General features: G+C 37.1%; 1 protein-coding gene across 1 annotated transcript in view; it reads left to right on the plus strand.

Annotated features, from left to right (window-relative positions):
- The window catches only part of ADK (adenosine kinase), a 287,852-nt gene that overhangs the window by 251,313 nt on the left and 11,719 nt on the right, over nucleotides 1–24,820 (plus strand). Inside the window, exon 9 of the mRNA XM_085312279.1 lies at nucleotides 16,956–17,042. Coding sequence (XP_085168405.1) covers nucleotides 16,956–17,042 — 87 coding nt within the window. The remainder of the gene's footprint in view (nucleotides 1–16,955; nucleotides 17,043–24,820) is intronic.

Below are 24,820 nucleotides of genomic sequence, written 5' to 3' on the forward strand. Positions count from 1 at the left end.
AGTGATGTTCAAGCATACTCTAAATAGAGGTCAGTAGGTTTTCTTTGTCAGATTGTGCTGCAATCATAGACCAGAATGTTACCTTGTTAGCTTACTTATTAAAAAAAATAGAAGTATTTATTACTATTGACATTGCTGACATTTTATGGCCTGTTTGTAGCTCCTCTTCATACAAGTTACTAAATATTTTGTATTCTCCTATAAGAAGCAGGAAAGGTGTTACTCTTTTCCTTAGTTCTGGTAGCTTACACACTCAAACTATCAGTCAGGAAAATCTTGACTAATTCTTTTATCAGGCAATGATAAATGTGTTTACACAAACAAAAGTTGTGTCTTGGACCTGAGGAAACAGTAGTTTAGGTTACATTACAATGTGTTCTTTTTTTCACAGGATTGCACACTTTCACACTTTTGCATGCTCTCATATTCACAAATGTAAAGACAAGTTTAAAGATTTAGCGTCTAATGTAACAAAATAAAAATGTTCTAGGAAAACATGATTTTGATTTAGAAAAAAGAAATTTCAGTCAGGTAATAGCCAATTATGAAGAGATTAAAATATATAAAAATGACCCAGAAAGCCCGATAGAATTATTTTTCTTTTAGCTGTTATAGAATATTTGTCATTTAGGAAACCACAGAACCTAAATTAATACTGAAAGCTTATTGATAGGGACTAACGAATAGCAAAACTAGTAACACCTTTTTGTAACTGAGACTGTTCACGATTTCATGCTGTGTGGGAGAGAGAGTCTGAAAATTTCACTAGACAGCTGAAACACATCATTAAAACTTAAGTTCCTGGATACTGGTATCTTAGCTAAACTTAAAAGGGTGTCTTAAAAGACTTCTAAGAAGCATAACTGTTAATACTGAACTCTGTAACTTGTGTAGCAGGAATCATATGCTATCGGCAATTCAGTGTAGAATGAAAGGGTGGGAGGGGACTGAGGCAGACCAAAAGTCTATCTAACCTATCTCCAGCACTGTACAGTAGTGGGTGTTAATAAAAGAGGATAAAAACAGAACAAATTTATAGTGATACTTCCATGTTACACTCTCCTAGCTTTCTAGCAATCCATAGCTTGGGAATTGCTGAGCTAGAGATGTTGTCTTTGTGCTGAGTAGTCTGAAACAGGATTTTTCCATCCATAATGTCTTGTAATAATGAGTTCCACAGATTCAGTGTTGTGTGAAGTACCTCCCTGTATTTGTTTGGAGTCGGCCACTTAAGAGGGTTATTAGGTATCTCCTGCTTCCCATATGGCAACAGTCGGTCAGTGCACGTTCCTTATGCAACGTCTTGTTGCTTGTGATTTTGCAGAGCTCTCACTTACCTCTTCTTCAGTAGTCTTTTTTGCAGGCTGTCTTCCCATCGTGTTCAGTTATTCCTTGTTCCGTAATTCTGACAACCTTGCTACCCCTCACTACGCCTTTTTTTGGTTCTGCTATATGCTTTGTGAAATGGGGTGCTAGAACTGCATGTAGTGTTCAAGGTGTGAGTGCCTCAGAAGTTTACGAAGTAGTTTAGTTTTATTTGCTTCCATGTTCTTTATTCCTGGACTAATAATTCCGAACAATTTGATTGCTCTTTTTGGCTGCCTTTGATGATTGATCAACATTTTCACAGAATTCTCTGTTGTAACTTAATTCTCTCTCTTTATGGTGTGGTAATAGGTAGTTCAGAGTCTATCGCTGTGTATTGAAAGCTAGAACTGTTTTTCCCATGTGCACCACTTTTACATTGATTGACACAGAATTTTATAGCCTAAGCACTCAGTTGTGTGGGAATCTTTTGTACACAGGTTTGGGGTTTGCTATCCCAAATGAGCCTAACTGTATCACAGGAAGATGGCACACAGTACGCTGAAGAGCTCCTCTCAGAAACAGCATGTATAGCCTGCACGTGCTGTCTGTAACAGGCAGACACAATTAATGTCAAGACTGGACTTTGGCAGGAGGTTTGGATAAGGCCATATCTTGAACCATTTGAGGCCTGTCTTCATCAAGACTCTGGAAAGCAAAGTTGAAACAACTTACAGTAAGATGCTGATTTAGGTGCCTTCAAATCCAATTGGATACTGTCATTCAGGAAAAAGTGGCCTTAGTACACTGCAGCTTAATTCTCTTTTGAGAAATAAGTCTTCCCTACAGTGAGTATTATTCCTTGATGAGAGCCTCGACATAGAATTAATTTGTCATAAATTTCTCATGTCCCCTGTACGCATGGCTTTAATACTTTAGAAATCATAACTATTCACAGGAGACCTGCTGAGTTTTGAGGTGGTTTGTGTAGAAAAAATTACATCAGCACAATTTAATTTTGTTTGCTCCAACCAAGAAGCAACAGAACTACCTACCAGGACTCCTGAGAAGAAAGACTTATAGGAATTAAGCCTTGTACATGTCAAGGCAGGCCCTTCTGTTCTGGGGTAATCATGGGAGAAAGAGAAGTCACCTTATTCAGTCTGTAGATGCTTAATCCTCAGAGCATGAGGGACTGTAACTTGGTTCCATGACAGTTTTAAATTGATAGAAGTCACAGACCCATCCCAGGATACACATTTCCCCACTATCCCCAACTTTTCCATCGCACTGCCAGCTATTCTCAGCCCCAATGGTGATGGTGAACCAGTTCAGCAGTCTGCAGTAACTGGCAGAAATCTCTTTTGGTAAGGAACTGGGCTTCATGAACCTGCTTATTGCAGGGTCCAGATGAGTGCTAGTGCCAGCGTCGGAGCACTGAGTGCATGGTAGAAGAAGGATAAAAGCGGGCAAGGATGAGACCATAGCATTTGCAAACTGTAGCAGGTTTAATTGTTATGGAGCCTCAGACTGAGACATGTTTTATTTTGAATGTCAATCTAGCAACAAAGTCTCTCTTTCTAAAGTTGGAAAGAAGGTCACTCCAGGATGAGTTGGTAATATTGTAGAATTATGTCTGCAAAGCAAAGAGCTAAGAGTAAGGGACAGAGCCAAGAATATATTATCTGAAGGGAAACGATCTCTCTGACATCTCATGTTCTAAAGACTAGCAGTTTTACTATGGAGCTGTACTAAAAGAAAGGTGAGATTGCAAAATCACTCTGTACTGGAACTAATGACAGCCTTGCAACTTTAATTTGTGCTTTTTGCATGTACATATAATTGATGTCACTTTGTCAAGGTTATCCCTTATTTTCTGAAAACGACACCTACCTCTCTCAATGCACACCAAAGATAAAATTCTGGTGACTTCTAGTTTTTCTGCCACTGTTTTTGAAACTACCTTGCTCTTTTAGCCTGAATGTATTTTTCTGACTTTTTAAACTGAAAAAATCTAAACTACAGTATTGTATTTCATGTAAAATAATTATCCGATAAACTTTTCATTAAATGAATTCTTTAAGTTTCAAATTCAGTGTTATCCTTTTTCATACACATATTCTGTGTTACTGCAATATTAAGTATTGGATACAACCCATTTCTCCTTAAAGACATACAGTTTAGTAAACTAAAACCTGAAACACATGATTTAAAGGGTTACAGTGAACAGACTTCTCACCTCCCAACACTTGAGTTCAAACCATGCTAATAGGGTAGATATTTTATGACAATAATCAGATGGTAATTTTTTTTATCGTATGTTCAGCTACCAATAATTTTAAAGAAATATATTTTCTCTTTAATTTGGTGTGATTATTTTTGGTAAGGATTTAAATGTATGACTTGTTCAGCAGATTTCATAAGAGATCAATAATAGGTTGGCTTAACTTTTTTCTTTTTTCCTGTGGAGATGTGGGAAGATCAATGTCTATAGCGCCCTAGGTCATGATCAATACTTTTAATAAAACTTCCTTTTTTTTTTTTTTTTTGTACCTTTGTACCTTTGTACAGTTTTGCTTTTATTAATGAGCTTTTCGTTTAGTTTCAGACCATTAATGGTTTTTGGATAATGTCATACTGCTCAAGGTCAAAGCCAGTTTGAACTTATAACTCTAGTTATCAGTGATTAAATCTACTGAATGGGCTTAAATGTGTTAGAAAACATTAGAGTCTGTACACAGTGTGAAGAACTACTTTTTAGAGATGTGAAGTTAAAACAAAAACTCAACCTTTGGGGAGGATAAAACATTAAAGCTTTTCTGTTCTTTTCCTTGTTAAACAAATAATGATTGTCTTATTTATGGATCTCATATTGGTGGTAACATGCCAAGTAACTACTGTGGCCTTGACTGTTCTTCAATTAAAGATACTAAATGCTCCATTATAGAGTCCTATAACATTATATTGCCCATTTTGCAAGACCAATTTGAAATAAGATAACATCTTTTGTTTGTTGCTGAAATTCTGGATGGAAGGCTAGCAACTTACCAAAGTGCATGCTGTCAGCTGGAGTGCTTGCAGAGAATAGGAAATTGTTGTCTCAGGGGTTCAGCCAAATGTTTTTTTAAAATCAGTGGAAGGATCTCATTAACTTCATTGGATATTGATTATGGCCATGGAGAACTTAAACCATTCATGAATATTAATGGTTCCTGCTGATTCATTTGTCTTTGCGTGTGTTGCACCTTGTCTGTAATCTCTGATTCACTTTTCATAGTCTACCTAGAGGTTATGTAAAAAGGGAACTGTATACTGAAAGTTTTGATAACACGTTTTACCTTCAAGTATCTTCTCTGTAGTCTCTTACAAATGAGGTGCATAAAGATCTGGACCTTTGACCACTGGCACCTAGGCAGAATATCTTATGTGAAAGATCATTTTTTCCATTATTTTGGCAGTTTTAGCCTTGTTATGTTAGATGGCAGTTCACTTCGTAACAAATCGTCACAGAGGAGTCTGAACAGCAGAATCTCTACTCAGAGGGTGCCCTACAGACTCCAATAGTCTATCATCTTTAATTTAGAGATTTTATTTCCCATCTTGTGATTACAGTTGAATGAACATTTTAGAAAAGTTTAAATTGTAGCTATCTGTGTCATGCTTTTGCTGTAAATGATGGAACTTATGTTTTCAGGCTCTAATCTTCACCAGCTCAAACAGTTGCTGTAAAATAGTCATACACAACAGAAAGAAGGTAAAATGTGGGTATGTGTGGTGAGCCTAGTAGAAAATTAACTGCAGGAACAAAACCCTTGATTAGAAGTTTTGCTGCTATAGCGTCCAGTCTCAGACAATAGAATTTCTGGGAAAAAGGTGACTGAATGGAAAAATCTTTAATTCTAGGAAGGATGGAGTGGATATTTTGGCTAGTGGAAAAATGGACAAAGGGGTGGTTTAAATGGGTCCTCATTCATGTAACTTTAGTGATTTAGGAAATATTTTCGGTATGAGAACTAAACACTTAGGTCTAACACTGGAATAAGAAAAGGCCAAATGGAGTTCTCAAAAATTGTTAATTGCCTAATAGTGGAATTGTGAGGTTTTATGATCAGTTTGGTTCAGTGCTTTCCACAGTAGGTTTTATAGGTAAAGTAAGATGGGAATGATTTAGATTCCACATATAAAAAACAGGCTGTGCACGTGTTATTCATATACCAAAGGCCTGACCGTGACACACCTGAACATAATAGAGATTATGAAGTGGCAGTTTGGATATAGACCTCTGGATACCACAGGTGAAGTTTATGTAGTTGATCTTATTTGAACCGAAGTAGGCTCCAACTTAGCTTTGCAATAGTTTTCATTGTTGTGAATAATAAAGTCAGTAAAACAAGCAGATCTGACTTAAAGTATGTACAGACAGCAGATTTAGTGAATACAGTAAGCATGAACTGTTTTTATATTGTTAGGTTTTGACTGTATTGGCAACGTGACACAATAGTAATGTTTGTTTAAAAAGAATACTTGCGGTCATTGGAAACGAGATTTAAAGTTTGGAGGGCTACTTATGCTGATTTTGTTTGCTGAGCTTTGCTCCTTGTGTTCCCCACCACCTTTTACGCTCCCTTCCAATTACTCTGCTGGCCCCAGTGATTAGCAGTCAAAACTACATCAGAGAGGAGTCTAGGGAACCAAATATTTATACCCCTCGCAATCTGACACTGTGATATTGTACTGTGAACCTGAAAAGGTGCCAGGCCATGCATTGTGGCTAATAGCCATTGATCACAAATGAAACTGCAGAACTCTGTTCCAAATTGTTGGCTTTATAAATTTGATAATGAGTACATTTCCTGATAGGACATAAAAGTGCAATAAGCTATGCATGCCCTCTCTTTCCTCCCCACCTGTCCAACAGCAGAATGCTGTTTGTACAGTATATTGTTGTCACTGACAACTGAATAAGAATTTTTAGGAGCAGTTGGCTATCAAATGATGGCAAATTTAAAGGTTATGCAAATTGTGCCAGTACAGCCCAGCTTGTTTCAGACCTCGTTTCTCTATTATCATATCAATTGAGTCAGCTCATAGTAGACAAAGCAAGGTTATGGGAACCACCTAGAGCATCATGCACCATTAAACATCAATGCAGCATACATGAACATCTGCAACAACGATCTTATTAACAGAGGATATAACGGAAGGCAATAAACAGCTTTCTTAGTCACTTAATTGTAAAAAATTTAATAACCTAATACTTGCATTATTTAACAACAGCAAGTTGGTCAAAAATTATGCATTGTGGTGAATTAGATTACAATACGTACTGCACACGGTAAATTACTACACAAATATGAACTTCCATCTGTGTGCAGTTAAATGCTGTAGTTAGTAGAGTGCTAATAATGCAATTTTCTTTTAATCTCTAGTGCATCATGGGATATAAGTAAGTATCTGCCTCTTGTACTGACATTTTTATAACTGGCACCTGAAGATCATCTCTGGACTTCCTGCCTATGTAGGCAGTTAAACATTTCAAAAATCGAGTGACAGTTATTGTGTAAGGCAGAACAGAGAAGCCATAAACTGGTCTTTGTGTGTGCAACCAAAACAGATGTTTAGAGAAACAAAGCAAAACATGTTAGGTACACCTATTGGAAGCGTATTTATTGTGTGTCACCTTCTGGGTTAGATGCTGCCCTGATCTAGATGATGAGAGCATGTAAAGCTGTGATATGAAAATGCTTTGGGAAATGAGTGCAGAAATTAAAATACATTAGAAATTGGAAGATAAAGAGAAATGAAGTTTGTTTCTTCAAGACCAGACAAAGCTGCTAGGGAAGGCAGGGATGGCTGGAAACAGAGGAACTGGTGGGCAGTGACAGCCCTCTTCTCCTTGGAGACTGGGGTCACAGGTGAATTCCCAGCCTGAATGTTGTTGCAAAATAGACATGAATTTAAGAATGAAATCAGAAAAAGGAAATAGAGACTGGATGGGTAAAATAATACAGGATAAAAGGTTTAGTCTGACAAGTGCTTTCAGCAGGAAAAACTGCTCTAAATATGACTATTTTTTCAAGAAGCTTTTTTCATTCCTGGCACCCTGTATTACCGATGCTGCTGACGCTGAGTATCAGGCTGCTGGATCTGATCAGATTTGTATTTATACGGAGGAAAAAATGAAACCTAAGTATTTGGGGAGAGGGCATAAAAATCCAAATTATGCTAGGATTGTAGGCTACAGTTAACTTCAGGTAGCTTGCGGACATCTCAGGCATTTCTGAAGTCAGGAGGAATCCACGAACGATACAGACGGGCAGGGGAAAAGAATGTGAATGAAAAGACAACACACAGAAATGATTAGGAAAACTTAGTGCAGGTATATATTTGGCAAATTCAAAGTTACCTAAGTTATTTTTTTTTCCATAAGACAACTCTCATTCAAAATGTAAGATAGAAACTCTAAATGTGTTTTTTTTTTTAAAAAAAAAAAAAAAAAAAAAAAGGTTTATTTCATCTTGGAAAAGAGGGCAAAGAAAAGTGGGCATTATGCCTAAATAACCATTAAGTACATGTTTTATACTGAATTAGGTCTAAAAGGAACAAGTAACAAGCGTTTTTCAGCGTTCTTCTCACATTTCTAAGTTGCAGTTGAAATGATCTTGCTCTCTTGGATAAACAGAGTTTTAGCCTGCACATCTACATTAAATACAATTCTGTTTCTTTCTTTTTTTTTTAAGAGCTGCTTATTGGCTTTCTTCATTAAGTTCTTCATAACTTAAGTATAGCAGCAGAGAGTCTACATTTTATCTGTACATCTTTATTTACTTGCCTACTAATCTTGTTTTTCAGATTGTAAACTTCTTTAGAGCAGGAATTGTTTTTGATTCTTCCTTCTAATACATAGAAGCTGGTCAGCTTGACAATAGGCAAATACAAGTAAGGTTTAAAAGATCGCAGATTGAACTTGGCTGTATGTGCCAATTAAAGTTTATTTTTTTTGCATTTTTATTATTGCTCCAAAAAGATCAATTGTTGCGTTGTTTTGTTTTGTTTTTAACTAAAAATAGCATAGCACCAACTTGACAAGGTTCTGCAGAGGTGGAGGATGGAAGATTTTAATTTGTCTCCTAGGTTACTTATTTTGGTTTTGTCGAGCAGCCTGTTTTTATAGTGTTGGGGTTTACTGTAAATGACAGTAGTGTGTGGACTACAAAGCCTGCTGTGTTACCTTTGTGAGCGCCCCCATCCTACAGCCATGCTTTAAAGGCCTTGTTACACAAACATATGATTCAAGAGCTCCGTCTTTCAAAATTGGCGTTGTCTTAACTGCATCAAACTAAATTCATTTGGCTACGTAGTAAATAGTGTATAAATTCAGTGTTGCGTAATATACATTAAAATGTATGTGTAGTTATTTTAAAAGATGGTAGATCGAACATTCTACTTGCAGCAATAATTAGCTAATACTTATGAACTGATTAAGTGTTCCTAGAGAGATCATCGGTAGGGGGATTTAATTATCTAAGAAATGATCTGCAACTAATTTGGGGGGAAAATAAACTCCTTCAGTTTGGACCAAATTCTCTTCCTAGACTAGCAAAAGTCTAAAAGAATTTGATTTAAAAGAGTGGAGTTACTTTGTTTTTAACTGGTGTTTTAAGAGCAGAACATTTGCCCTTTGAGATTAATGCAGATCTCAGCCAGCACTGCAGTGGCTTCTCCTAATTGATCTAAAACCATGCAAAAGCCTGAGAAAATTCATTTAGCAAGGAAGTTTCATTCTTCAAAAATAAATAAGTAGTCTAGAGAGATTTTAATTAAAGGCAACAGAGAATTTACAAATACAGCATGAGAAGAAAAGATAAATGTAAAAATTAATGGTCTGACCTCTGAGTTAAAAGGATGGAAAAATAAGATTTCTATATGGAATTCAAGTATTTAAAGGCAATGCTCTGAGATTTCTATGATATGTATTCCTAAGCAATGTCTGAAAGAATAATATCTGATTAATTAAAAAAGAGAATGTGTGTGTGTGTATATAATGTATGTATTAACTTATTTTTAATAATATTTTTAGGAAAGGCTGTCTCTTTCATTCTGATGAACTGATTGGATGTACGAAACTAAATATAAATTCTCCCAGAAGAGAAAACTTCAGAACTGCTCTGTAGTGACCTAATGTTCACTCCTTCTCTTTTCAGTCTCACTGATGCTCAAGTAAAATAGAAATGCCTTGGGCCCATTTCTGCCTCCACTGATGACCTATGCTTCTCAGATTATCATGTAGCATAAACAAAGCTGTCATATAACATGGCATTTATTTAAATGATGTGATTTCTGTGTTCACCACTGTGAAACTGAGGTATAGCTAAGAGAGCTTGCAAGTTACGGCAGGTGTGTGTGCCCCGTTAGGGCCATATGCTTAATGTATAAAGATGTATAATGCAGTTTTTCTTCTTCTCAAAATCAAAATATAATGCTGTTTTTATCCCTTCTTTGGACAATTCCCTGATAAGCTTTTGGATAGGGATTGCTTTGACTTGATTATGGACCCGAATTTGTCAGAAAAATCTCCCATAGGACAGTATTCTGATGGTCAGGCTTTAGTAGTGGTTTAAAATACATTTGTACGATAACATGAAATGGAAAACAGACATATATGTGTTCTTGCTAATACGTGGGTTAGTGCAAACAGTAAGTGAAGTACATGGTCTGCTTTCTTTAGATCTGAAATACTTTTTTATTTTTGCAGGATCCACCTAGCTAAATTTTAGGAGGTGTAAGAGCGTATAGGAGCTAAAGAGTATGTGTCAGTGTGATCTGAACATACAGATGTGATATATTCTTTGAATTAGGCACTGAAAATTGGAATTCCAACTGTTGTCATTCTCATTTGTTTTGATTTCCTAGAGCTATCTCGATTTATGTATAGAAATAGAAATTTGTTCATACTTTCCACTCCCATATACGTCTCAAAAGTTACTAGTTTGGGGGGGCTGATTTTTAACTTTTAAGGATGCACTAGGGTGTACACTTGCCAAACCAAATCACGTAGGATTTACAGTGCAGGAGCAGAGACCTACGTTTGTTAGTATCTGAGGCCTGATGTGTTTTTATGGTGCGCTGGACTTGGCGAGTCTGGCTGGACCCATTGCAGGGGAGCAACGAGCACCTGATGTAAAGCTGTAGTTACGTGAAGGGGATGCGCGCCCCGCGTTCTCCATAGAGACCAGGATCATGCAGCTCAGGAGTCTGGTTCATTGTAACCCATCTCCTCTGTCCTCAGGACTGATTTTAATCTGAGCTTTTTACAGTAATTCCAGGGCAGTCATTGTGTTGAGTCAGTGTAACATTTGCAGAAGCTTTGAGCTTTTCTTAATTTTGGTGCCTACGACTTCACTTCCTTTGCCTTTCCTTGACCTTCAACCCCTTTCCTGGTGTGGAGAGATCACAGGAAAATGATTTAATCCTGAGCGCTACCTTATGTCTTTAGCAGCCGCGCTGAGTTAGAGGACTGCGTTTCCTGGCGGTTCAGTAGGCGCAGTTTCAGCTCTCTCTGAAAGCTGCGCCTCACGGGCAAATGGCAGTAGTCTCGTGTGCTCAGAAAGGCTTTTTCAACAGAGTTCATTGCCATTCTAAACTTTAAACATTGTGACACATGCCAGAAAAATTCAGCAGTTTGTTCTTTGGGGCAGTTTTTCCATATATGTATATATATAAAAATTATATTAACGCCAAACTGAAGCAAAACCGTAGTGTCTTCTGTTGACCTCTTCATGTCTCCTCATCTTTTTCGTACAATGATAGTGTTTTCTTTAATTGTACAAACAAACAATTAATATCAGAAATAAAGTAGAGGTTCAGCTGATGGCATTGGCAGTGATGGTACGGAGAATTTCAAAGTGGCTCTCACTTTCTGTAAGGTGAACAAAACAAATTTGGGCCTATAAAAACCATTCATGTGTCATTAGGTGATGCTGTTACATTTTTTACAGTTGTAACTAGACATAGAGGTACAAAGTCTGATCTCATGATGGTATAAATCAAGAGCTAGTTCAAAGGAGTGTTGTATTGACTGGAGTGCGTAGAGAATCAGGCATAAGGGTTCAGTGGATACACACTGGGTGCAAAGATACTGTTTAGTTTTACATCATTGTTAATGGCTGATGGAGAGGGAGAACTCGGTGTATGAATTTGTTCCTTTGGAGCAACCTTCTTTCCTCTATTAACTCTAATCCTGTGAATCTTACTTTAATCAGATGCTAGGAATATGACTTGTGAGTAAAAATACTCTTGGCTAGATGACGGGACAATGTGTATGTCTGGGCAGAACTATAAAGGGAAGGCAGGTCTCACTGGACATCTTTGCATTATCTTTACCCTAGAAGAGAAGGGAAGCAGGGTCTGCACACTGTCATTTACCCCTACAGATACCTATCTGTGGGACCACGAGTAGAGCCGTAGAAGGTTCAAAGTCTTTGACGTCAGAGTCTTTCTCTGTTTCTACTGTAAATGAACTAGCTGCCTCTGAGGGACAGCTCTTTGCATCCTGGCCAGCACAGCTACATGTACTTGCTTTTGCTTAGTGAGCTGCAAGGAGAATTTTAGCCTGGTAGCACTATCTAGATCTTTTATTATATAAAAATATTAATATTTATATTAATTAGTTGTATCATACCATAGACATACAATGGCATTGTAAATGGCAACTACTGTATGACATGTTTTGAGTAGCATTGTTTATTGTATCTATAAAGACTTCTATATTCCTAATCATAAAGTTTTCTTGGCTACATATTGAACATGTTAGAATACAGCATCCTTTGTTGTGTGTTATTAAGATACTTGATTACAAAGATCCAAAGCATGTGGCTGACTTACATCTCACTCAGTATACTGTTTAGCTTCCATTGACTTGCACAAATAAATTCCTTATTTCTCTGACAAACCCTAGATAGCTACAATACTAGGCCGCACAGCGCACAGAAATAGATGCAGGAGAGGGGAAATGTTGGCATGAAAACAAGGCAAAGTTAATATGCACACAGAAAGTGCCAGGGGGTCTGTAATGTTCATGCAGAGCAGCTATCTGAAAGTCCCAGCCTGAAAATGCAGGATCTCATTCTGTTTGCCTTGAAATGACAGGTTGAATCGACACTGCCAGGTTTGAAATACATTATTATTGGAAGCCCAAGTATTTCTAACAGGAGATTCAGCACACAGTGCTCTCCCGATGCGCTGTTATGGCTTTGGACACTGCAGTGCTGATCTGGTCTGAGAATTACAGTATCTATTTGATTTATGTATCGACTCTGTTATCTGGGTGCCAAATAGAGCAACAGCAGCAGTTTCCACTGTATAAGAAACAGGAGAAAATATTATTATCCTGCTAATTTTAAAAGAGGCATTAATGTGCCAAAGAAAGTGAAGAAGCCTAGAGCCTACAGGCTTCTTTTTCTTTTTTACCTTTTGGAGAGAGGTAAGAGCTCAGAATCATCCAAGCTGACACGGGTTTGTTCCAAATACTTTTCTCATTACTCCTTACCTCATAGCTGTCCAGAGACATTTATAGGTTTTGAGCTTAGGTTTCTATCTTCTGTTTTTCCTGTCCTTTCTTTCTTTTTCTTTTTATCTGGTTTTGGCCCCTGATCTAAAGAAAATTAGAGAGGATGGAGGTGGGGAGGAGATGGGGCAGAATTCTGGTTTGCAGTTGTTCTTTTTTTTTACAAGATAAAGCTCACAAAAGAAGCATGAATGTGTCTCCATCTTGTAAGCATCTGTACTGCCACTATCAGCCCACGGATCAAAAGCTTATTTGAGGAAATAGCTAGACATTTTTTGTATGTCCCTTCCTCATTTTGTTTTATTTTAATACAAAATTAAGGACACTCCAACGTGTTGCCCATAAGAGTTCTGTTACAGGTAATTAAATGTAAGTTTACACATTTAATCTACTTTTTAAGAGCAAGAGAGACTGGTAAATGACCCAGTTAAGGGAAGTACTCAGCCTAATTGGATGTAATGATTGCTTGCTGGTGTTTATTACTGTACTAAGAGTAGACGTGTTGTCTGTGATTCTAATTTGGTTTAAAGACAGACCTGTAGTTTTTGCAGCTATCATCAGAGTTTGATGGTTTCCGTTAACATCACGAAATAGACCTGTGTTCATTTGGAAGCTTAGATTTCTCTATGCATTAGAATAGAAGGAAGGCTGTTTTTTTCAATTAATATTGTTCTCCAATTATTTTCTCTCCAGATTGTTTTACCTGAAAAAATATCTTGAGCTAGATATCCTAGTGCATACTTTGTCTGAGGAAAATAGTTGTCACATCTCTATGTATCTAATATGACAAATTAACAATAACTAAATTTACCAGTGAGCTGATTCTGATTCATCTGTGAATATTGTCTTCAGCCAATGAAATCACTACATTAATTGTGTAATTTTGATTATTTTGAAATCATCATTCTGAAGCAGTTGTAGTCACTGGAGTTACTCAACACTGTAAAGTCATCGACAGAGCTGAATCAAAGTCCCAAGATTTCAGGTTGCTTGAATATTTATTATAAATTTTCCTAATTATATACACCTTGCTGCAGTTTACACTCCCTGTTCTGGCTTCCCAGAAATGATACCACGACGGACTGTGCTGTATCTGAGTGTGTTTACCATAGAAGATATTTGTTGCTTAAAAATAGAACATTGGATATTATGCCCAGAGGATCAGCACTTGGATTTCAAAACACTTATGTAATTATTCTTTATTTCATAAGCTCTCAGAATGATAAATGAAATCAGAACTGACTTTGAAAAGCAAGGCCACTGATGACCAGTGCACTCAGCCAAAGTGTCTCTCTGTTCACTATGATGGATTTGGAAGTTTTGTAATATAATAGATCACACACAGAAATGAAATTAAAGTAACATTAAACTCACAAAAGCAAGTATATGCAGAATCGAGACTTCTGCTTCATCTTAATTTACGCTGTTGTGCCTGGTTGTTACAAGAGTGAGATCAGTGAGAGATGTTAGCTATTTTATATGCTGTTACATGGACCCAGAAAGGTGACTTAATGGGAGGCTTGATTCTAAATGACTTCATTTATTTTGAAGGAAAGAAAAAAACATCAGTATTATTCTGGTGTGTCTTTTAATGTGTGATGTTGTTAAGTATGGATTTAAACAGATCAGTATACTATATTATGCTAGTAGAACGTCTCACAAGGATAAAGAAATATAATTTGCTGTATTGGATATGTGCAGTACGTGCAGATGCTAATATCTTTACAATGCAGTATGTCCTCCAAAGCCATGCTTGTTGCTCCTGGAATGTCAGTACTTGAAAATATGAGATTATTGCCCCACTCAAAAATATGTAAAATTATGGACAAAGGAAGACAGAATATATGATCCACATGGCAATGGAAAACTGTGATCAGTTAAAAAGCTTGCCCTCATACCAACTGAATTCATTGATGTGTTTGTTTTTTTTTTAAATAATTCAGTTATTTACATTTACATCTACCACAGAAAGGATAGAATAAGAGCTCGTGGTGCAATGCTTGCCTGAAAGTACTTGAGGGAGCTTAGGGAAGGAAGCAAGACTCAGGAGGAAAAGCAAGGAGAAAGATGACGGTGAGAACTTTCATTTGTGTAAGTTTGCTTGAATACAGAGTGTTACTTTATGCCAGCCCCCGATTATGGCATCCCAAATACAATCTGTGTGCATTATTCACTCTCTGTGCCCAAACATGTACATTTGTATGCACGTGCAAGTGTGCGCGTGTCCTTAATGTAGAACATCTGTGTGTGGCTGTGCACATTCAGGAAGGAAGCAGGTTAGTTTATTACAATGTGTCTTCAACAGATTTATCACTTTACTGATTGTTTTTGCATTATCTAAAGCAAATCATATGTAGTTTCTTATGAAATGGATGAATACACTCTGCTCTCCTAGCAGAGTTTGATGTAAGACCTCTCTTTCTTGATTTCCAATTCAAATGAATTCTGTTAAAATTACTGAAAAACATTGCTCTTGAAGACTATCTTAAGAGTACAACACAGCATTGAAGTAGGTTTCTAAATAGCTTTCTTAACAGGGTAGAGAGTAGGATGCACTGAGAACTGACTGAAACCTGTTCTTTAATTGGAATATTCATCTTATGTTTTTCATTACCCTTTTTCCTTTGCCTCTCATGGATGATTGTTGCTAATGCTCCCCTCCCCTCCTGGTGGGCCAGCCAACAGTTCCCTCTGGAGGCAGCATCATTATATCTGCCTGGTTCACTTAGTAGCAGATGGTGAGGAGCAGTAGAGCTGATACACTGCATTTCACAGAAACCAGGATCCTTCTGGTACCTCTGCAGCATACACAGGCTTGCCTGATTTGAGACTGTGAATTCTTTATGTGCTTCCCAAACTGGATTTCCTTGTTTGCAACTGTGCAAGGCAGTGTAAGAATGATTTTTATGGTGTGTTCTGTTGCTGGACAGTGAAGAAATTACATATGTACCTCCAACTTTTAGCTATTGGGGGGATCTATTTCCGATTTTATGTCTATTTTTACCAAAAATCAAAAGAAGGCAGCTCTGATGGTTTTCGTTTTTGCTGGTTGACAGGCTTTTCTCCCCCCTCCCTTTCTTTAATTCCTGCTGTCTGCCAAAGGACAATCTGTTTGCTCTGAGACAGTTTAATGCATACTGACTACCAGAGGCAGAACTTCCATTGGCTCTGTTACAGGGGTAATTTACACTTTAACAAGGTATTGTGACAAGGTGGTAATTATATTTTTATCACGTCATTATGACATTGCCACCTGGAAAGCCCTAGCTGATTAATTAGTGGCATATATTAAATTTATAACCCTAGAACTCTAAAGTTATCATACCTAAGTGGTGTAATTATGTTGAGCTGTGGTGTGGCAGTGAATTGGAGGTGAAGATGCTGAGTATCCACCTATTGAAACAGGTTTAACGAGTACCAGTAGAGGGCAGGGAGCTGCAGAGAAGGAAATACTGTAAAAAGGGGAAATGCTAAAGAAGAGAATGAAGTCATTAGAGTCTTGAAACCAAATCTAGTCAGATGGAGGCTCCTTGCATACACGCATTTTTTTAACAAAGACATAGTTTGAGAGCACTTTAAAACGTACTAATCCCTGCTCCTTATTTCACAGTTTTATTCTAGTTAGTCCATATTTGTTCTGTTTTTTTCTAATGCAGCAATTTCTATTGAACTTGCAGATGCTTGGACTGGCTATTCTGGAGGTTAAATCACCTCTCTGTGACTGATAGGAAGCACTGTTTCTGGCAAGATGGATTTCTCTTAGTCTTTTCCATATGTCCATATGTTTAGTAGTATTCCTTCTGATTTACTTTTTTCCCTTGCCCTTAACATTAGGAGATCAAGAAAAGAGATGAGGCTGAAAATAATTCTGAAAATGTCCACAACAAATAGCTTGATCAGCTGTAGCTACATATTCCTGTGCAGTAGATACAGACTGAATTATAAGCCAAATCTATTTTTATCCAAATTATTAGGTTAAAGATCAGTGTTTCAGTTTTGAACTGCTTTGCTCTTCAATGTTTATTTTGCTTTTCTAAGTCTTATTTGCAAATAACTGATGTTTTATTCTCTTCTTCCATTGTAGAAAATGAAGTAGCTACTTTCCCTGTGTTGGTGAGTGATCAGAGTGAAATTGTAGATACCAATGGAGCTGGAGATGCGTTTGTTGGAGGTACTTGTTACTTTACTCTCTTGTTCAGAGATTTAACTGTTACTCTCTCTATATAAAAACGACCATTTTTTCACACAACTATCCTTTAGAAGGAGCTTCACGTTTTTAGGGCTTTCCTCTGCATCCTGAAGTTAGGTGATTTAGTTAAGTTCTGATTTTCAAAGGAAAAGTGTGTTCTGGTACTTTAAAGAGAATATGCCATTATGCTATACCCTGGTCGTTTCCATGAAATTAATTGTATCTGCCAGACTGTTGCATAAACAAGCTGCATCAAGTAGTATATGGTATACAGAAATCCCTCCTGGCTTAAATGTTAACACATTGTTGTTCTTTAAAACAGGTTGTAGTGAATATTAAACAGTATGTTAATAAGTGAGCATAACGTCTTCTGATCTTGTCAATTTTTGTGGAACATCTGCTTCCAATACAATTATTTGGACATCAGAAAAGAACACAAAGGGTTAATTTGTTAAAACAAACCCAGAAAATATCTGGCATTGCTTAATATCCATTTGCAAACTTACTATTTTTTTTGGCACAAGCTCTGAGGAAAAAAGAGGATGTTATGTCTATGCCTGTTTTAAAAAATGATTCATATAAGCCAAAAACCAATCTAATCCAAAAGTTCTGTCATTCATTGTAACCTTCATACATGTAGTTCTGTGATACACTATTGCATCCTGAACGCTCTAATACCCCATTGTAAAGAAGTAGCTTTAAGAAGCTCTGTTAGTCACTAATTTACTGGAAACATTACTAAAGGGACGTTTTAAATAATCTCAGCCATGAAGCTATGAAGGGGATAACAGGCAGTGTGTTACCCAAATTAAAGCGTCAGAATTGGGCCCAGCTTCAAGAAAGGGTTCAACATAAACTCAGTCCTAAGCATGTGAATAATTCCAGCCTTGCTCAGTACATCACTTAAACCCATGATAAATTTTCAGTATTTGCTTGAATCTGGATGAAAATTGGAATGTGATTATTCATCTGCTTCAGTGCTTTTCTGAATCAAAAAGGACAGAAATAGAAGGAAGCACTTTAGGTCATGTTATCCATACACCTTTTAGCGCTCACTTGTCACTCTCTATTGTTCCTAAGTAACATACAGGACTAAATTTGAACCAGTAAATAAAAAATGACTGTAAAAATGACTGTAAAATAAAAAAGATCTTGTCCCCGTATACATGTGCTCCGTGTATCAGCTGTGCCAGTAAGCTGCAGTTCTCGTCATGGAAACAGAGAAAAGATCTTGCCAATTTTATTTTCAGGTCCTGAAAGTGAAATAGTAATGGATAGTGCACAGGTGGGCAATATGGTAGAGACCAATCAAGCTTTGCCTCAGCAGAGAGCAGCTTTTGGCGTATCTGCCATATTTATCTCAGGTTGTATTTATTCTCAGTTCTTCAGTTTTCAGCCATTATATCAACTTTTGGAAATCAGAAGTTTTTCTTTTAATAAGCCTACTTCTGTTCTTTCTTAGTTTAGCTGTAGGAAGATTATTATGACTAAATCATGAAGTTTTAAGAACTGACTGGTCTCTCATAACCCTCTTTAAACAATGTCCTTTTCGCTGATACTGCAATAGCTGCTGTTTTTCTGTAGAAGGACTAAACTTTGATGTTAGTAATTACTCAGAACATACTGAATAGATTCATTAATATAAGCCAAATTAAACTCTCTTCCAAATTGCTGCCTTCAACACTACTGGCAGGAGCTCAGGTACATCTCATCAGGCTGGTCTTAGGTCCATTGTGAAATTCCTTTCTCCAAGCATCAAATGGCAGATTTCAACAGTCTGAAGGAAAATGATGGGGGAAATGCTAAACTCCCTGGGAAGGAAGTGGGAAAAAATAGATGAAAACTACTTCTAAAAGATTAACTCCCCATTTACATTCAAGTCTGTTGAGATAGCCCACCTGGGTGCAGCAAGCTTCAGTGTCTTTGGGGAAATCTTAACAAAGCTCCTGTATTGTGGCTTATGATTTTCCTCAATTCTCCTACAAATAGCACTGAGGAATCAGATGTTTTCTGCATGGAGCACAAGTGCAGTGCAGGCCAGTGATAGCATGATCCTGTATGTTTATCCCCTGATAGCAGGTAAGGAAAGGATCACAGCTAGTTTTCCTTCTATAATGTCAGTTGGCTCAGCAGTTGCAAAGCTATCTGAAATCTGAATTAAAGCTCTGTCTGAGTAGCCAACATGCACTTAGGTTCTCATTGCACGATATTTCACTCTGCTATTACTCAGAAACTAGTATGAGCTTTTGAATATCTATAGTTCTCCCATTAGTTTCTGAGATATCCTAGTTCGCTTCTGTCACTCCATAAATAATAAATTGTTCATTTATTCTCCTCAGAGTACAGATTTTCCTGAGTTTAGTCCAGATGGGAGATTTGGGAGTCATAACAGTCTAGGTACACAGCTGATTCTATATACTGTGGTTACTGTGGTCTCCTTCTTCATGGAGTCATTTCATTTTCCTTCCCATATGCAGGAAATAGGATACTGGACAATATAGGCTTTGATTTGGTCTGTGTTTCATTTGAGGGGAATGTCTGTATTTTATCTATATCACACTTTTCATACATTTTCAAAGTATGTATTTGCAACAGGAAAAGTTGTTTTATTGTCTCCTTACCAGAAAGTCCTACACAGTAATGTTGGTAATATTACTCAACATATGTTGATTTTTTTTTATCAGATTGTTACTACCCGGGCAACGGTACACATAGTACTCTGACTCTACCTTTAGGGTCTTTGTAGTAAAATGTTTCAGAATTCATCCCTTAACTCAAAAATGCACTTTGTGGTATAATATACTTTTCTGGAAACATAGCTCCTTTATTCAAACAGTAGAGAACAAGAGTCCCTCGGCAAAGCTTCCCTTACTTCTCCGGGACTGGCAAATTAACGTGACTGAATGGTGGTCTTGTTGGAGCAAATGTCTTGGCTGAGAAGGGAATGTGGAATATAATGAGAACTAACCCCATCAAGCAGGGTTTATTTTACATTAGCAGGTCAGGTTTGTTAGACTTTATCATATTTTGAAAGGTCTTTCACTGAGGCACTTTCTTCCAGAGGTATAACTCACAAGATTGTAAGGAAATTCCATCTCAATGATTATGCCAACTTGGCAAATTACTCCTCATGTATTTCTCCATGTGAAAGTGGAAAATAAGAAATCTGTTTTTTTCCTAGAACCTATCTAACTACTGGAGGTCATTAAGCTTAAAAATGAAAAAACTCAAAGAAGTTTCTGGGCACTTGTAACTCTGAGTTGGTTCATGAGTTCAGCAGTTCTATACGTGAAGGCCCTGGCCTCCGAGTAGAGCCAGCTCACTCCCGCAGCAGGCAAAAGGGAATCAGCTGGAATCTCTAGCTACAGTGTGTTTTTATTAAGTTGGGATCAGAAATATCTCTGAATTTCTTACCTCATACTGCAGGCATCATCAGCTGCCACTCAGGCTGGTGCAATGCATGAATGAGAAATTAGATTTTAAAATTGCTGGAGGTATCATTATCCTAAAAATACTCCTCTAAACAATACTATCAGACTCCTGCCTTTATTGCTTTTCAGCAACACTGATTCCTGTTAGAAGTTTAGCAATAACAATTTGCCTTGTAACATCTCAACACCTCTTGTGGATTCCAGGGGCACCACGGATTTCCAGTTACAAATCCCTGAAATACCCATAAATTAAAGTTTTAATTCCACTCTGGGGTTCTGATGACATTGACAGATCACATGAGCTTTGCTAACATGGCTTATGTCACAAGAGTCCTTTTAATGGAATTACAGCCTTATTTGTAGAGTTTGGGGAGCGTTCTCTTATTCTTTATTAAATTGGCATTTATTGGTTACTAGTTGGTCCATTCTCAGCCTCTGCAATCATGATGCTCAAAGCCCATTTAATGGCTATGCATATATTGAAACATAGGCAGTTTTACCATCTTATGCTTTCCTTTATGCCATCGTGCTCTCCTTAGCCATCATAGTTCTGCCTCCTGTTTGGACTCCTCTTTTTCATTGCCACAGTAATAAATGAAAACAATAAGAATCTTTTATGATGGTTACTGTCATTGTTCCCTGCCAAGTCCCCCTCTAGAATATGTCTACTAAGTGGAACTGAGTAGAAATTCATAATAAATGAATGGAAGAAAGTATAAAATCAATATGTTCCTCCAGGTTCTGTCAATATATTTCTTTGCTAATCTAATATGATTTAGTTGTATACTGTAAGAAAAGTGCTAGAGTATGAGATGTAACTGCAGATCATTTTAAAGTAGTGTAATGAAGCAGCAACAGAATGTGCACAGTAAGTATGTATTAGTATCGCCGTGCTATAAAGATATTACACCTTTCACAAGGACAAGAAATTGTACACTCTGAGGAGCTCTTCTTGGGCGTTGTAAGGTGCCCAATACCAGCTCATAGCAATTTGCCTCTGTCAGTGTCAAAGCAGAGGTCAACAACTCAAACCACCTGTCAATTTAAAAATCCCATTGACAGCTTTCATGTAGAGAAGGACCTTGGAAAGCTACGCAGAGAAATTTTTTGCTGCACACACTTACAGAATAAACAGTTCTCCCTCCTCCTCTTCTGAAAGATGGTGCGAGTCTTAGGAGGTGCCCGGCTGCTGTCCCAGCTGCTGGAGAACCACTCTGCTAGAAGTCAGAGTCAGGAACAAAAGCAGAGTTGTCTTCGGTCCCGTGTCTTTGAGTGAGCGTGCCTCATGGCATCCCTGTCTTTTCTTTGGAGACCACAGAGCTTAGTGGAGATACTTTCCTCCTTTTGGTTATGTTCCTGTGGCCAAACTGGCTAAATTGAGCCATCCCCTCATCTTTAATACAGAGGTTAATCCTAAACGTTATTTTTTTTCCATCTTAATCTAAACATCTACAAATTAAATCAAGACCTTGGACTCCTAAGATTTTGCCCGAGGGTCATCACATTGTTCAAATCTGAGCCTGCTTTTGTGAGGTAAATGCCAATGACTTTCTGTAGATTGATATCTTGCTTTGCTTTCAGAGTTCAGTAATACTTAGTATATTTCTGTGTTATTGAAATGTTAAAATACTATCCTGAATTTCTTCAAATATATTATACACATGTATATACATTTATAAAAACACAATGCAAGAAATATAAATATAGGCTTGCGAAAGACCCACAGTGAAGAGTATCGCTGCCAAGAGGAGTTGTTTTGTAGCATATCAATTAGAACAAATGTACTATTACATTTGTTCAAGAAACCATTTTTAAGGAAGATCTGATTCTGTTTTCTGAGTACACTACCATAAATCTGGAATACTTTCACAGAAACCAGTTGATTTATAGAAGTGTAATATTGACGAAAATGAAAACAGAATTAAATCCAATATATTAATGCTTCTGCTCTGCAAAATCCATCATTTATGGAAGGAATCCAAGGACCTTTTTTTTAAAAAAATAAAAGCATCAAGAGGAGACTTACTGCAATCTGAGTTGGCCCTGCCTTAAGCCAGGGGTGGGGGCAGGTGATCTCTGGAGGTCCCTTCCAATCTAAATTATAGTGTGATTCTGTGAAATCTTGTAAAACTATAGGAATCAGATGCCCAGATGTCATTTTCAGCTCCTCTGAAAACTCACTCTCTGTCGTCTTCTGAGGGCAGTGTTGGTGGTTAGAGAGTAAAAGCTGACTGAATTATAAAATGAGGATTTTACAATGGAAATTTCATCTTCTTACAACAAATCTGATACAGGACTAAGTACTGTATTCATGACTTAGACTAGTAAGTCCCTTATGTATTTCAAGTGAAGGAGTTGTGTGGATGGAGGTAGGTGCATGCATGTGAGAAATGAAATACATACTTTTGGATAGATGTTGCATGGCTACACCAGGAGTGCTAAACAAGACAAAAATTTCTAATAATGCAATCAGCAGAGGCAGATAATTTGAATGGTTTGAGAGAACACTAAATTATGAGTGAGCTTGTGGCTGTATTAGAAGGAAAATTCCTTAATGGATTTATAGGTCTCTCTTAAGATTGTGAAAGGAACTGTTTTCACAAAAAATACTGCAGGGAAATGGAATATTCCTTCTCTTTGTTTTATTTTCATCTCTATTTGAATGTCTCTTGTAAGAGCTGCCCTTCCTCCAATACTTGCAGCCCCCAAAGTATTTCTTCAAATCAGATTTCAAGGGACTAGGAATAGTTCTTTATTGAACAGCAGGAGTGTGATATCAGAAGCTATTTAATCCACTTACAGTGGTCTTTAGTTTGTATGGGATTTTTACACTTGTTTACGATACCTTGGGAAATTGTCACCAATTCTTAATCACTTTTGATAGAGAGAAATACATTGGTTAAAATGTCACTGCTGTGAAATACTGCCCTCTGATAATACCAGAGCCCCGAGATGCGACTTGATTTGCCAGCTGACAGTGAGCGATATTTTTTGTTTGGTGATATCAATTAAATACATATGGATAGGTAACTTACTGTGGCTTATTTCTGCTATAAAATTTATCTTTGTGAGTGAAGAGACAAGGGGATACTACTTTGAATTGCTCTGTCTTTTCTTTGAAGTGAAGATAAATGTTATAACAGAGATCAGCACTCTCATAGTCTTCATTTATACAACATGGGCGGCTAATTGCCTCTGAGCAATCCTGTTGTTACTGAAATCATGGCTGATGAGATATGAAGTTTTGAAATAAAAATACCTTCTTAATGTCATCAGCATTTTGAGTGACAACCCATTTTGCCCATCTTTAATTCTGCTGTATAAGCTGCAAACACAAGTATAATAGCTGAGCTGCAGATAGGGCATCAATCTTTGCTTGCTGGGGGATAACTTGTCAGCATGTTCATGACTTACCGCCCCTGTGTTTTCATGCCATTCTTAACTCTCAGAGATAAGTATCACATATAAAACTAGGCTATTAGATGGCAATGTTATCTCTGTAGCTGACCTTCTATACACCAGAAAATTACCAGGTTATATGTTCCTAGCTGATTTTTCTCAGTCTTAGCTAGAGGCACATCATTATTCTGATCAATATTGTTGCCAGTCACTAGTGATTTCAACATTAGCATTGGCACAATTTCGAAATCTGCCATCATTTGGATTGTAACTCCGTAAACGTAAACACAGAAAGATATCACTGAGGAAAAATGCTCTATATTTCTGTTTCTTGTTTAAATCCCTATTTCATATTTTACTACGAATTTTCATTAAAAGTTAATTCTTTGGAAATAATATGGTCTTCTGTGTTGATATGATTCACAAAGCCGGAAACAGGTGTTCTAGTGTAATTTCATTGAGATCCAATCTGTTTTATTTTTTTTTCAATTGTTACCTTTCTTCTGAGTTCTAAGTGTTCATCTTAATGATTTTATTGCATGTTTATTTTTTATCAAAGTACAACTTAAAGATGCTGATTCATATTTTCACCCGTACAGTATAAAGGCAACCAGAAAAATACATAGTTGAATTAAGTGCAAGACAAGATCTGTCATTTTAAAAATAAAATGTAAAAATACACATATCCATATAAAAGATCAGTGCATGGAATTAAAAAACCTCAGAAGTTCCTAATTAGATTGAAGCAGGACCTGATCCTTCCAATTGGTGTGTCTCTTTTCTTGTCAGTGACAACGGCAGTATTAAGGGAGGCTCAGTACGTGGCAAGAAGATTAATATTTTTCAAAATGAGGTCTTAAAAGGTGTAACTTATCTCACTATAAATTCAGTGATGTTCTGGTCAGGCTTTGTGAGAAACAAATGTTGAAT

The sequence above is a fragment of the Rhea americana genome, unplaced genomic scaffold, assembly GCF_003343005.1.
Source record: "Rhea americana isolate MKP2758 unplaced genomic scaffold, rheAme1 scaffold_36, whole genome shotgun sequence".
NCBI lineage: Eukaryota > Metazoa > Chordata > Aves > Rheiformes > Rheidae > Rhea > Rhea americana.